This window comes from Bombus fervidus, chromosome 13 (genome assembly GCF_041682495.2).
Source record: "Bombus fervidus isolate BK054 chromosome 13, iyBomFerv1, whole genome shotgun sequence".
NCBI lineage: Eukaryota > Metazoa > Arthropoda > Insecta > Hymenoptera > Apidae > Bombus > Bombus fervidus.
The window spans coordinates 10878032-10893146 of NC_091529.1; the positions used below are offsets into that span (position 1 = coordinate 10878032).

Consider the following 15115-nt stretch of genomic DNA (forward strand, 5'->3'; position numbering starts at 1 on the left):
GAGGCACTTTCTACCGATTAACGAACAGTAAACACTCGTTTACATATCCTCCCGATAATTCGGAGGGTCGTCAGCTGGAAACTCGTTTCTTCAAATGGAAATTTCTCCTGGGAACATGTTTTTGTTATGAGCATTTCTTCTCCTTTTTTAAGTTTCGCGAGGAAGATCAAATTCCTTCGGAGACACTCATATACCTTGAACGATGAATAATTTACCATTTCTTGGCCCGTCTTTTTGGCACGCTTTCCATCTCCAAGCACCTCTAGTGATTAAAATATAATTACGCCACGGATATTTATTCATTTATGAGAAACCTGTTTTCAGCATTTCTGCACCATTAAATTTCCCATAAATACGTATCTGAATATTTCATGTTTTTGCACGTTATGTTTACACTGCGATATTTTTTACATCTTCAAAATATCCAAAATATAATTCTCGTTATAATATCTAGCGGATGAAATATTCCTTTCTTTGGTTGTGTTTACGACTAAATACCAGTTTGTATAAATATCCGCGATTTCATTATAGAAATTAGAATTAATTTAAAATTAATCGGAAAAGTCAACGTTCGAAAATATGGATGACTCGAATCGCTTAACCCCTTGCCTTATGATTTCCTCATAGCTACGATCGTTGAAGTACCTGTTTTCAAAGTATACTGTGATTATTGTGAAAATAACTAGCAGTCGTATCTTTAATTTTGTAATTTTAATAATTTACCCGCAACACATTTACTCAGTTCGTAAGAAATTTCTTCCAAGGTCTGAATTTGAAACAAATTCAAAGGAAATCTTCTCGGGGCGTAATGAAAGACTTTTGGGGAAGAAATGGCAGAAATTATAGAGAATGATGAATTATCAACAATAATTGATTAATTATTAATTTATTTTCGTATTATAATATACGTATTTATATAACACACTCGGTGTTGAAAAATACTGCTCCACCTTTGGAATTACGCATCTCTTCTTTTTCATAAAAAATGTCTTTATTTCAAACAATAATATTTATCTCGATACACTTCGCCGCCTTCTCTCTATTTCTTCAATCGCTGCATCGAAATACACGGAAAAGAACAATTACGTCGGTTAACGTTGCTTGAACGATTGAAACGACGCAACATGTGCATCGGTAGCAATGAAAATGTCAAAAATCTGCGTATTATCTATACTATAGATCCTATAGGATGCTAAAATAGTCCTTGTTTTTTAATATTTCAACCATAGTCTATCACAAATTTAACTCGATACTATAAAACGAGGGGTTAATCGTCGGCACGTCTCACTTAAATAAATTCTTTCTAACCCTGTTTCTGCTCTCTTTTTTTTTTTTTTTTTTTTGTTTCTTCCTCTATCACTCGAATATATTCGTACGATTAATAATGATGCTTTTCGTATTCCTCGTAACTATTGTAGTACGCCGGCGCAACGTATTTTGCTACGGGAATTGGTTTAGGGTGAATCGCTGGTCCGACTTTCTTAACCACTGCGTTGAAACCATTGTGATCGTCGGCAGTGTATTCGACGATTCTGACGCTACCGTCAGGCTCGTTGACGCTATAAGATCCGTGAACCACGTCACCATCGCGAACTTCGTGCTGAGTCTTCACATCCCCTGTGTGAGGATCGTGAACGCCGTAGTTGAAGGTGTATTTTGGATGAGCCTATAACAGAAAAGAAGGAATTTCTATTTATATTTTGTTAATAAATAATTTATTCATAAGGAAGAGTTTCTGTCTATAATTTGCCAATGAATTTCTATTTTTATTTCTATTTGTATTTGTATATCTATTTCTATTTCTATTTATAAGTTGTTGACGATTTTCTGCTTCATTTAGTCAAGTTTTCTATTTATAAATTGCTGCCGGACAGTGGTACCGATACCAAGACCAGGTAAAATAAATTCTTCGAGATTGTGCCAATAGATCTCTATTTATAATTTGTTGATAAACGTCTATTTATAATTTCTTCGTAAATTTCTATTTATCGTTCTACTATTTATAAATTTCTGTCGCACAGCGATATTAGTAGCGAATCCAGTAACACGAATCAATTCTTTGAGAGATAATTTCCAAAACCGCTTCTCATTCTTCGATATTCCTCGATAATTAATCGTCAAGAAAGATTTCATACACCCCAAATTGCCATTAAATTTTTATCAAACCTAGCAACGAAAGATTAATTCCTTAAAGAACAACTTCTAAACTAATTGTTCAATTCCCCCAATATTCTCGAATTATTGTTAATCGTCGATCTTTAATAATAATTCCTTTTCAATGATACGAACTTGGCACTACGTTCTACCATCTTTCATCGTTCTACCATTTTTCTACCATCAACAAAATTTCTTTTTGAACAAAGTAAGGAGAGATCGTATTTGGGATGCGTAATTTCTCGTTTTAATTTTACGCCAAACATCTTCTTGAAACATTACAAATTCTTTTTCTTTTCTGAAACGAGGACGATATTGAAATATAAAGACGAAATTACGTAATTTCAACATTTAAATTTCTCCAAAGTAGCTGCCGTGTATTTTGAATGGAACGAAATTTCATAAGCGATTTTCCACGCGACGGACGTTCAAACGATCTCTAACGAGCGATCGTTACGAGAAAGCGTCGCGGAAACGTTCGCGACAATGAGATACGTCGCGGAAGAAGTTCTTATGCCAAGCACTGCTTTTCACAGGCTGGAATTTCAATTAACATAGAGGCGAGGCGAACGTCACGCCTCGTGCTCTGAACTATTTGCGATACGATACGCGATTCCAAATACAGATGGCCGATAATTAGTATCTTATCCGGTGATCGACGATCGCTAATGGCGTAATTTACTACAACTTGTTTTCTGCATCGCTTGTAATCTGATCTTAATTGCAAGCGAATGATACGAAGGATATTAAGTTAAAATATTGGTTTGCCTGGAAAGTTCCTTCCGATTTTTAAGACATTTGGTCGACGCGAAAAATCATGTCGAAAAGTTTTTCGCCGAAAAACCTGAGAGGTTCTGGAAGGTTGGAATATTCAAATTGCATGACAGATGGAGAAAGGTCGTGGAACAAAATGACAGCTATATAATTCAATAAATATATATCGAATCGAAATGTAAATCAAAACGAACTGCAAATCTTCGTTTGCTCTTCTGGTTTTCTCTTCTTTTTGTCAAAAGTGCTTTTGTAGATGATTTTTTGTTTTGTTTTAAGAGCAAACTTTTCTACTTTTTCGAGGATATTGTAATTTTTATTCCGTAAAAAATGATTTTCCTTCTTTTAAGAATAAAACTTTTTGTCACCGCAGGCAAATAGAAATTTTTGTTCCGACAGAGATTAAAGATTTTGCCTGTAAAAATTTCGTTTCACGGTGATAATTATAGAGGTGAAATAGCGAGTATCTCGAGTTTCACAAAGATTGTACGTAATTTTTCAAGTGATCGAATTATTATCGGATAAGGAACGATGGAATATTTATTTTTAAATAATTAGTTCGATATGAAGATAAATTGAACGAAAAATAGATACGATTGCTTACGTAGTAATCGTGTTCGTGATCAGCATGATGATCGTATCCGTGAGATCCATGATCGAGGGTCGCTGCAACTTGAACAGGTGAGGCGGAAACCGCGTGAACCGGAACCGCTACTGTTGGTAGAACCGCGTGTCCTTCGTATTGAACAGCGGATCCTGAATATCCTTCGAGACCCTCGTAATCCGCGTATGAGATTCCATGGCCGCCGTCGTAACCGCTTAAAACCACTGCGTGGCTGACTGCGATCGTTGCACATAAAAGGCATAGAATCTGAAACTAAAGTTTATATTGTCTTCTTAATTAACAATACGACTGTGCCGACGAAATTTTAGTCAAAATTTTACTGAATTTTTCACACCATAGGAAGAGCTATTATAAATTCGTCGAACAATTTTACAACTTTTTCCAAGCTTGTTTTAAATTAAAACGTATAACGAAGCTTCTATTTCTCTAGAATTATTAAAAATCGAGGAAGAATATCTTTTTGCGCGTCGTTATAAATTTTTCTTTTCTTAAATCATTAGATCAACGATGAAATATCTTTGTCTGCTTCGTGACGATAATTTTAAAGAGTCATACTCGTTTAGAAACATAGTAAAACTCATGTTCCTTTAAAATTTGTTCAGAATTAAATAAGTTGAAATTTAGAAATAAGGCAAGGAATTTTCCTTTTCTTAAAACATTAGATTCACGAAGTGATAACCACCGTGCAATTTAGGTTTGCCAATTTTCACGTTCTTCTCTACCATCTTGCGCGGCATAAAGAACAATGTACAATTACTATCATCGTTTCTATAGAGAAGCTAACTGAGAAAGTAAAAAGCCAACCCATTCGTTTCCAACGCATTTGCATATGAATCTTCGCGTGCGACCTAATTTTTCGGATTCGGAAAGCTTTCAATAAACGTAAGAAGCTACCTGGAGCATAGATCGTAATTTCTAAGGGATTATCGAAAGAATTCTCGAGCGTAAGCAGAAAATCTATACACGATTCCTTGCTATGGAAGAAGTCGACAACCCATCAAATTGGATTTTTCGATCGGACGCTCGATTCCCGAGGCACAAGCTATTACAAAAAATTTTTTCACGAGCACGCGGTATATCAGAAGCTCGTAAAACAAACGAGATTATGGCGAACGTTTCATCGAGCTAATATAGACGATGTGAACGCAACTTTAACGATAAGGTAGCGGTATTATGGGAGTGCTGATCTATCTATATCGTTGTAGTTTGCTCGAAAAATTTCGAAGAGAATTTCGCGAATGTCGTATGACGCTAACGCAGAATCGCGACTTCGTGACCTTTCGTATCAAAATCTCGTTTAATAATTCAAGTAATGGTAAGAAGAAAATAACTCGGATATCAGCGAAAAAATTCTTGATGAACTACGGAATACTTATAAAGATATCGGTACATCTTTATGTCGATTTTTCGTTGTAAAAATGTTAGAAGAAACGATGACTATTGAATTTACACGGAAATGAATTCTCGTTGAATTTGTAGAAACTTATTATAACTAATAATAAATTAAGAGCGAAAAACAAAATAAATATACAGAAAGCATGTTACTTTGCTGTATAACTAACCAAAAGTCAAGTTATGTAACTTAAAATTTACCTCAAATTAAAAAACTAGTATGTTATGTAAAACTCGAAGTCCCGATAGAAACTTAAATTCAACGTAGCTTGACCAAAAATGAACTTTTATAGTGTCTTCCAATGATACATAACAATACGCTACGTAGTATCGTCTAAATAATTATAGAATTTAGAGATAATAAATAAAAGGTACCCTTTAATGTGAAACAAGAAAATTTTTGCCTAACGCTATATATAAACAATTATTTTAAATCGATGATAAAATACAACCTAAAACTTTGTATCTGAAAATGGCTACGGTTCAAAATTAACAAATTAAAGTCAGTCCCTAAATTAGAACATTAAAAGTATATATTGACATTTGTCCCAAGTAAAAGACGATCCAAACTCGATCGAAAGCAAAGCAAAGCTGACTCACAAATCACACGATCAACGAGATCAACGATATATTTAGCAGCTCGATCTTCCTCGCCATAAACACCAGTTTCCGTTTATAACTCGTCGATCGTTTCGGTTTACCTCGACTATTGGATGAACGACACTCTCGTTAAAAGTCCCTGGTCGTTAAACGTTTTTCGGCGGCGACAAGATCAACGCGAGGGGAACTTGGAAAGTCATCGTATGACTCGAGAAAGTTTCTCGAGTTTCGTCTTTCGCGTCGCTTCGCGAGCTCTTCCCTTCCCGAGAAAAGTGTCCTTTTTCACTTTCTCGCGTCGACCTTGCTCCGTAAACTAATACGAATCCACGGAAGTAGCTACACCGCTTCCGTATTTCGCCTACGGATCATAGACCACAAAACGTTATACAGAAACATATCGACGACCCGACAAAAGAAAGGATCGAAGCTGATAGCTCTTGGTACCGCGGCGGATAAATTTTTCTCGAGGTCATCGTCTTTTCAATACGCGATCGAAGAAACGAATTTTTTTTATAGAAACATATAAATAGAATTTCAATATCGAGTAGAGAACTTTTTTTACTGAAATGTACTTAGAAAATTCTATATTCTATATTTTCTGGTACGAGGAAATATACTTTTTCAATCGTTTTACGGTAGAAAAAAGTATATAAGTATAACTCCTTTTAGAAAAAAAAAGCTTCTCGTTAGATCATTTACTGACAGTTTAATTAAGTTTTAAACACTTCCTTACAACATAGAAACTATCCAAAAATACCATCGAACAACTTCCATCAATGAAACACTTGTTTTCACAGAAACCTCCGTTTAAGCATAAACGAACCTTCCAAAAACCACCAGAAATAGAGCTTTCACCGGACAAAGTATCACCTGCAATGTACAGCACCTATTAATAACACCTGTAACTTGCTCGAAAAGCAAGATATATAACCCACGGCTTACCCTTCCATCTTCGAATTTCTGTCAGAGGTAAAATACACATAAACATCTCTCAACCGGTCGAGGAGAACATCTTTTCCTGGCTGACTATTTGCCAACTATTATTTACCTATCCATCCAACCAATGTGCAGAGCAATAAACTGCCAGCTATAAATATTAGGACACCTGCTCGTTACATTTATCGCAAAACTCTGACAGATTTTACTTTAATTTTAATATCAAAGTACTTAACATTAATATACAATTAATTGTCGTTAATACTATTTTACATTGCAAGGCACGTCGTATGATACGATTCGAGTAACAGATTCGCGAGGAAGTGGATAAAAGATAAAAACAGTGGAAAGTACTCAATGTGAGTTAACGTATTATGAGCGGCGTATATTCCAATTATTCAGAGGGTGCAGAAGCACGTAGTACGAAACACGAAAATTAAAGTAGCAAGCATAAACGAATCTTTGAAAAACACCTCAAGCTAACCTACCACCGATACGAATTAGTACCTATACTATACGATAACTATGTAGTAACGTCTTTAACCAGTCATCTACATCTCCCACCTTACGCCTTTCCATCTTCAAACTTCTCTCAGAAGAAAAATACACAGAACCGTTCCCTCGCCGTTCGAATCGTACATTATTTCCTGGCCCCTTGTCAATATACAGATACTATACCAACTATTCTAACTATCGATGCTGCGTAGAAGTGCAAAACGCGAGAGTCAAAGTAGCAGATATAAACGAATCTTCGGAAGATACCGCAAACTAACCTACCACGTTGAAATACCATCTGTACCAAACGATATCAACTTCCTTCGAAAACCAATATATCCCTTCCCTTACTGTTTCATCTTGAAACTTCTTTCGGAGCAAGAGTACACAAAAGCATCCCTTAATTAACCGAGCCAAGCGTTAACTCCTGGCTGACCCGATATACAGCGTACATTCCAATTATTCAGAGGGTGAATCAACACGAGAATTAAAGCAGAATCAACGAAAGAGGCTATATAGATGTCCGAAAGAAAAACTGCACGGTGTCACGCGCGCACACGGTCCCGGCGGTTTCCGGTTCTCCCGTCGTACCTTCGGCATTGTGGTCGATGCTGCGTGTCCCGTGTGTTGCCGGTGTATGCGAAAACAGCGCGATACTCACTGATAGCCGTTATTCCGAAACGATGCCCTTATATCTATCTCCCACCCGCGCCGCGTCTTTCGTTCCGAGCAAAAGCCCTCGTCCTCCTACTGCGTTACTCGTGTGCCACGACGCTCCCACCTCAACCAAACGATCCTCTCCACGTTTTTCTTTGGAGGAGAAGAGAGGGTGGCGAGGCGATGCGTCCACGTGCCGGCGAAAGGATGCCTCGGTCTCTTGCGGACACTTCCGGTCGGCCGCGAGGACTCGCGGCTCGAGTCGCGGTTGTCGATGCATTCGGAGATTCGATTTCATGACGCGCGGTTGCGATCGTGGTTTCGAATGATTTTGAATTTGCATTTGCTTTATTGCGCGGGGATGTTGACCTCTCCGTGTATTTTCTCCCATCCTCTTATGGACAGATCTTCTTAATTTAGTTACAGTATTTTATAATGGAAAATGTAGCGAGAGGTTATTGGGTTGTGGAGTCGTCGAATTCGATGCGGATTCTTCGGTTTGCATTAAACTTGGCTTTCTTAATTATCGTGTTTGTCAGTACTTTGTATAAGTTATTAGTCGTGACGCGAATTTTCTGAAGGACCAGTCCGAAGAATTTTGAATTTGGATAGCTTATTTCTCAGGAAAGCTAACTTTTTCGAGTACTTTAAGCAGAAACATCGTCCGATATGGATCGTTTGCTTTCGGTTAGGTTCGGCTTGTTGAGTTTCTCGTATTTTATACGAACGATAAGTTGTAACGTGATTTTATCTGGAAACGTTCTTCGAGTCTTCTGCAAGAGCCAGAAATTGTGATTGGATTCCGTTAAATTGACTCGAATTTATAGTAAATTTTAACTACTTTACGAAGCATGGACAAACGCGATATTTTTCCTCCAAATTAGATTTCGCTCGATGTCTGCATCTCCTAGACAGGTCATGGCCTGTAAAGTGATTTATTTTTGTCTTAGATTTATCGACATTTGATTCTTTACACGCGATTTACACTAGTCTTTTAATAGTCGATTGGACAATCGGACAATCAATTACACAATGTTATCTTTGTTGTCTAACGAAAGAACGGACAAAAGCTTGTATTTCGACTCAGTTACAGATATTTCGACGCAATTCCCAAGTAGGAATTAAGCTTTCGACTATTACGGATGCATTTTCATTGCTAAGATTTTCACAATCTATTCCATTTGAAAAATATGAGACTAAGTTTCAGACGCTTCTGCAACGCGATTCTACACATTCGCGTTCCACGCGTAAATCCGGTAGGAAGAGAAGAAATTAATTTAGCAAGAAAACCAGCTCGTTGAGAAGGAATAGGCGTGGTCCCTGCGAATGTTACGTTAGGGAATGTCGTAATATATTAGCCGACTCGAAACAAAGCTCGCTCGTGTGCCCACAGGCACGAATAATGGAGCACAGAGCGACCAAGTTGCGCCCAAGTCGCGAATGCAATCGCAAAACAATCTAAATAATCCCTCTGTTCGCGCTAACGACCCTTTATCCCATTCCATTTACTCGGCTACGTGTGAAGTTGCTCTCGCAATCGCCTCGTTTTTTTTGCTATTTAACAATTTACCAGGCCTGATGACTCGGAAATACCTCGAAAATCAACAGGATCTTTCGTAAATTTGCTCGTTCGTTGCGATCTTAATTCGAAAGAAATTGAGCTCAAACGTGAACCTTTTAATACTCTACTGTTGCATTAGATGGCTATTAATGGCGAGTTTTTCTACTTTTCTGACGCGATTCAGAGGAAACAGTTACTTTTAATTGTAGATTTGAAGCTAACCTTTTATGCTTCGTTGGGTTTTTGTAATGAGATTTCGTTACGAAATTTTGAAGGAAGCGAAAGAAATTTTATATAAGAAGGCTGATTCGTTGGTGTTCTATGATAATTTCCAAAACCGAAGCTTCTGGCAACCTGTTGTCCTGGAAAGACGAGTTAACTCGTCATTCAGGTTCCTAGCCTCTTGGACATAATTATTCCTTTATTTATGAGAGTCTCTCATTTTGAAACGCGTTGCTTCGTTCTTGCAATACACTAGCAACGTCATGTTTGCATTTGCGATCAAATTTGAAAAAAGTAACATTTATGAATCTTCCTATCGGACAAATACTAGGTACGTTTAACTCCGCGTAACCGTTTACTGTAAAGGATACTGTAAAAAATATTAAATTCATACAAAAGTTACTCTGGCTAACTTAATGAACCTTAAACGATAAAACGCCGTTCATAATTTTTATTGTGTAAAACATAAAATACAAGCTAAAACGAAGTACCTGAAGAGTACAATTAAATCATTTGTTCGAAAATGTTGTAGTCTATTTATAATGTAATTGTAGCAATTTGGCGTTAAGATCTTTTTTTTTATTTTCTTCTTTCTTTTTAAAGCGACTACAACCTTTAGCGAGTTTGAGATGAAATGACTTTGTCGAGCAAAGTCTTACGCATCGCGCCTGAAGTGACGCAATAGTAGAGTATCCACGACAGAGCTCGTTTGTCTACCCGAACGAATGGTACTGCTCCCTTGCACATTAAGCACGCCTGTATAATCACGGAAATGCTTCGTATATGGGCGTTATGCAAAGCGACGATTTCGCTCGTTTATTGCCATCAGCAAAGTCGGCCAAGTGCGAACTTTACAGAAAAAGAAGATATCATTTCCAGTTATCGATAAAAAGAGAAATTTCTACCTGATCTTGTTACGAGCGCGCATTCTTCCGGAAAACGTGTTCGTAATCTTGAATTAAATTAATTAAAAAGATTTACAAGCTACGTCACATCGAATTTAATTTCCAAATCTTATACCAATTAAAGTAATATTTAAAAATTGTAACACTGCTCGTCGAGTCAAATTTTTCAAACCCTCGATAAGAATTACACTCGAAAGCAACAAATTGTCGACATAAATTGTTCAATTTCAAATGAAACTTGCAAATTTCAAAATTGTATATTGCATTAAATCGCTGGATTTCAAATTACACGAAATACATTATTAGATACGTCAAATGAAATTTGTAATTCTAAGATTAAATTAGAAATTTAGCGATTTAGTTCGATAAAGTACGATAGAATTAAAAAATGAGTCAACCGTAATTGAACTTAATTTTTCAATACTAAATTAAATTAAGTTAAAGAATTTTTCATCAAAACGTTAGCATGAAAATATATTTCTTCGTTGGAATGTAACGATATAAGTCATTGTCGATGCGATGCAAAAAATGAGTACCGAGAGACAACGTTGGTATTCAGTGCGTTGATTCGCGAATTGAGATAAAAATTCGCTGGAACGCGGACGAGATTTGGATCAAGTTCTGCATCCTTACCGTGAGTCGACATAAAGATACAGGTCTTTCCACCCTTACGTGATTCACGTACGTGTGTCTCATTTTCAATTCAAATATGAACGAATGGCTGCCATAGGTCACGTATGCTTTAAAAAAGGAACTCGAATCTTTACAGATTCTACGTTGTACAAATTTTGCTGTTTGAAATACGAAGGAACGTTACATACGTTCGTTTGCGAACAAATTTGGAATTTTAATTTCGAATTTTTATTTCTTAGGAGAAATTTGTATTTTACATCTAAACTCTGTTGTTGACATTTTTCAAAGAAACTTTTCATTCTGAATTTCAACTCGCCGAATCGAGTTTCGAAAATTATGTTCGTATTTCGATCTCGACGTTCGTTTCAAGTTTGAACTTTCAACTTTGAAATTTAGTGACGGAATTGTCGTTTAATTTCAATTTATTTGATGTAACATCTGGAAACGAGATGTTTCTTGAAAAATTCCAATCTATAAACCCATAAACTGAAACTTTTGCAACAAATCGTAATCTAATTCGTAATACAAATATATTTATCCTAACCATTTCTTGCAAAAGCCAATAAAACGTTATGTACATTCGTAACGCATTTGCTTCAAAAAATTCCACCTAGGAATAAATAATACTCGCTACGCGATTTCCTCAAATTCTAAATTTAAATATAAAAATGTTACATAAACGTCGAGTTTTTCTCAGAAGAATATCCTCGGAAAGAAGGAGACGCAACGACGAAAAGGTTTGAAGCTAAAATAGGCTTAAGTAATATATAGTTATGATTGCCAAATGTTCAAGTTACCCCGTTAAACGTTGAGAATACTTCGGACATTTGAGATACGGATCGATCTCTCTTTTTTTCTTTCTTGTTTTCACTAAAACGAAACAGCTGGATATAGTTCGAACTCGTAGAAGGACCTTGCGCGTGTGAGGACGTACTTTACGGCCAGTTAAAGCAGATAATACCCATGGTCAGGCGGCGTGAAAGGGTCATTAAAGAGGAGTACCTGTTACTCGAGCCGTTCTATGAACGACGGATCTGCAAAGGCATTCTTTTAACACCTTTTGTAATCATAAACTCAGGTTTCTTCGCTTGGAACAGTTTCCATTGAACTTCAAAATTCAGAAGAATATTAAACTACTCTAAAAATGAAAGCTAGAAGACAAAAGTTTCGACTCTTCGATTAATGTATTATAACGAGATTCGAGTATTTTTCTTTGTCGACTATCGATGCAAGTCTACTTTTATCATTTCGAGACATTTACGTATTGTGTACATTCTTCGTGTTTCTTTATTATATTTCTTATATCACAGAAGACGTTTATATAATTTCACTTTCAAGACTGAAATTCCGTATTTTATTATTAAAATCACAACAAAGAATTGTTTAAAACTAAACTTCTGTGATTTATTATCGATTAATGTTTTACTTTTAATGTTTCAATGTTTTGGCTGTATCTTTAATAATAATAAAATCGCGAATGAAGAAATTTTAAGAAACGCTGCTTCGGATTACTCTCATATATATATAAAAGAAGCGTGAAACTTTGAACTGGAAACGTTCGAATCATTATGTAATTAAATATATAATTGTTTCACGACACTTTTCTCCGCGCTGGACCATTTCCAAATTAGAAAATTTCCCATTCAATGTCCTCACCGTAGAGATTTATTTAATATCTGTCACGTAACGTTCAACAAAAATGTGAAAGCGGTTATTTCCGATTGCAAATGAGTCCAGCGACAGTTTCGGAGCTGAAGAAAGGTTCAGGAACTCGTCCTCCCTGTTTGATACAATTCTAACAGCCGTTAAATCGTGAAAGGTTGGTTCGTGACCGTAATGTTGAAGCAAACACACACACGTCGTTAGTGCCCTGCCACGGTTTTCACGTTTGCCACCGCGTTCACGTTGCGACGCTGTTTAGTATGACGGACAAACTCCAAATGGCAAAAGAACTATTGCGGAAAAAGATCGTCCACTCCCACGATTCCATCGTAACCGCTTTTCGCGGCCAATTTCCGGCTCACAGCGATTTCTGATACGAGATACCGAGTTCCTTACTTCCTGTACAAGTTTCCCGTTTTCTTAAAAAAGATCACGCGCCAAATAACCGTTTCGTGCGACGCTTTAATACAGAACAAATGTTTTCGGTTTTCTAACTCTTTGCGATGGTTGTCGCATATATGACATATTGCATTTTTATAAATTAATAAGAATTTAAAGCTGTAGTATCGTTAACTTGTTTTATTATTTTGCCTATGAAAAATATTACATCGTCTCTTCGTACGTCCTTTTTCTCAATGTTACATAAAGGATTCACATCGTTGAGAATTGTCTGGTCTATGAAATTTATCTTATTTTAATCGTTTTAAAAAATTTAATAGTAGAATCGACATGAGTCGCCGATGGCCATCGTGTGGCAATCAACGCGTTAAGGAAAATCGCGTCGATTCGTCAATTTCAAATTCTCATTCCTGAGATTAGTCGCGATATCACGAAATAGTTCGCAACTGGGATACATCGTAACATGGGATAAGATAAATATTCATGCAATGTTCGATGCATATTCAAAGTAGCATTATGGGGAGAGCAATGCTACGCGTGGGTCGCTGGTAACCTACCGAAACTTTAGCGTAAAGTAGCTGTCGGAAACATCCGGCCAAAGTACAAGATGAAACGCGAATACTACAAGAGAGAATCTCTTTGGAAAAATACTATATTTCTTGCAAAGTTTGTTTACCGAAGAAACAACGAAGTTTTACTTTCTTTTCATTTAGAGAAATTTCTCCAATAACGTGTTTGTCTACTATCTTCGAAATATTATCGAGGTAAAGTAAACAGGGGAAAATTACGTAAACGCTTTCATAACGCATACTGACACGACTATTGCAGTCAGTATTTTATGAGTTTCGACGAAATAGAGAGGCTAACAGAATGGTGGACAGTGCGTCAGAACAAACGTTAGCAGTACGATACTTTGCAAAGTTTTAAGATTAAGAATATTCTAGTTTGGACAGCTCTTCTAGGACAATACGTGGTTCCGTATTTAGATTTTGCAGTTCTTAAGGATAAAGGAGAGTTTTATGGAACGTTGAGCGAATCGTCTAACACACCCGAAATTAAGGAATTTTAAGGACAATTGTACCGATTGGAAATTGTATAGATAATAGCGAAGAAAAAGAAAAAAAATAGCGTAAAAAAGAGTGTGAAAAAGATAAGATAATCTCGTAATATGTAGATCCATAAAAGTTTGAAAGGACCCGAGTGAATGAGTTGTCATCGTTTAATGTAATCCAGAACAACCAGAAGATTTTATGAATTAACCGTAGACAGTGTCGTAGAGAATTACAATTGAATTATTCCGTGAATTATAATTACAAAGTAATTCAATTACATCATAGTCAATTACGTTGTATTTTAATTACACTCGTGATTACAGTAATTAGTAATTAAATCAGTTGAAAAGTTTGAATTATGTAATTTACGTTGTTGTCTTCGTACTTGACTCACTACGTAATTGAAGTATAACATAATTAAATTGCGTAGTAAATTACAGTGTAATTCGATTAGTACAACCGTGAACCTAAACTACTAACCTGTCGTCTGTGAGTTGACGGCCTCTCGCCTGATATCGTAAATAACAATGTTACCAGCAATCTCCTCTCTGCTTCGCTCAGTAGCTTCTTATTAAGTTCACACCTACGCATAGTATTTCATTTTTCTACTACCCTTATTATTTGAGAAATTATCGTGCTGCGTAGTCTATGCAACGAAGAATTAATGCTTACGTAATAACAACGTACACTGTTTCTTTTTTAAGATTAACGAACACTGTTTGTTATGCCAAGATATACGAAAAATATAAACAGGAAAAATTTGGAGACAAACAAATCGATAACCACAAATCCCAATCGTACCACAGTCAGCGTCCAGAAAAATTTATATTTTGCCTATCGAAACGACGCATCTGATGACAAAACACACAGTTTCAGTTTATAATGATTGTACTGACAGGAAGCGGGATCGAGTTTCATTTTAAAATGCCTTTTTAATGTTCCTTAAAAACACATCTCGTAAGAATTTCACACATACGTAAACGAAGTTTCGATTAGAACGAAGTATGTGTTTCGTTTCGTAATCTGAGAGACGGAAGGTTAGTAATCATTC

At 36.3% G+C, this 15115-nt stretch overlaps 2 protein-coding genes across 3 annotated transcripts in view; one reads left to right on the top strand and one right to left on the bottom strand.

The window, feature by feature from the left end:
- The window catches only part of Cdase (neutral ceramidase), a 46800-nt gene that overhangs the window by 17323 nt on the left and 14362 nt on the right, over positions 1 to 15115 (top strand). The window lies entirely within an intron of this gene.
- On the bottom strand, positions 870 to 7712 carry Cpr6 (cuticular protein 6). The gene is made up of 3 exons (XM_072015578.1): positions 7565 to 7712; positions 3530 to 3802; positions 870 to 1666 (listed from the first exon to the last, which is right to left on the bottom strand). Exons 1-3 carry the CDS (start codon positions 7571 to 7573, stop codon positions 1379 to 1381), a joined length of 570 nt encoding a protein of 189 aa, XP_071871679.1. The 5' UTR covers positions 7574 to 7712; the 3' UTR covers positions 870 to 1378.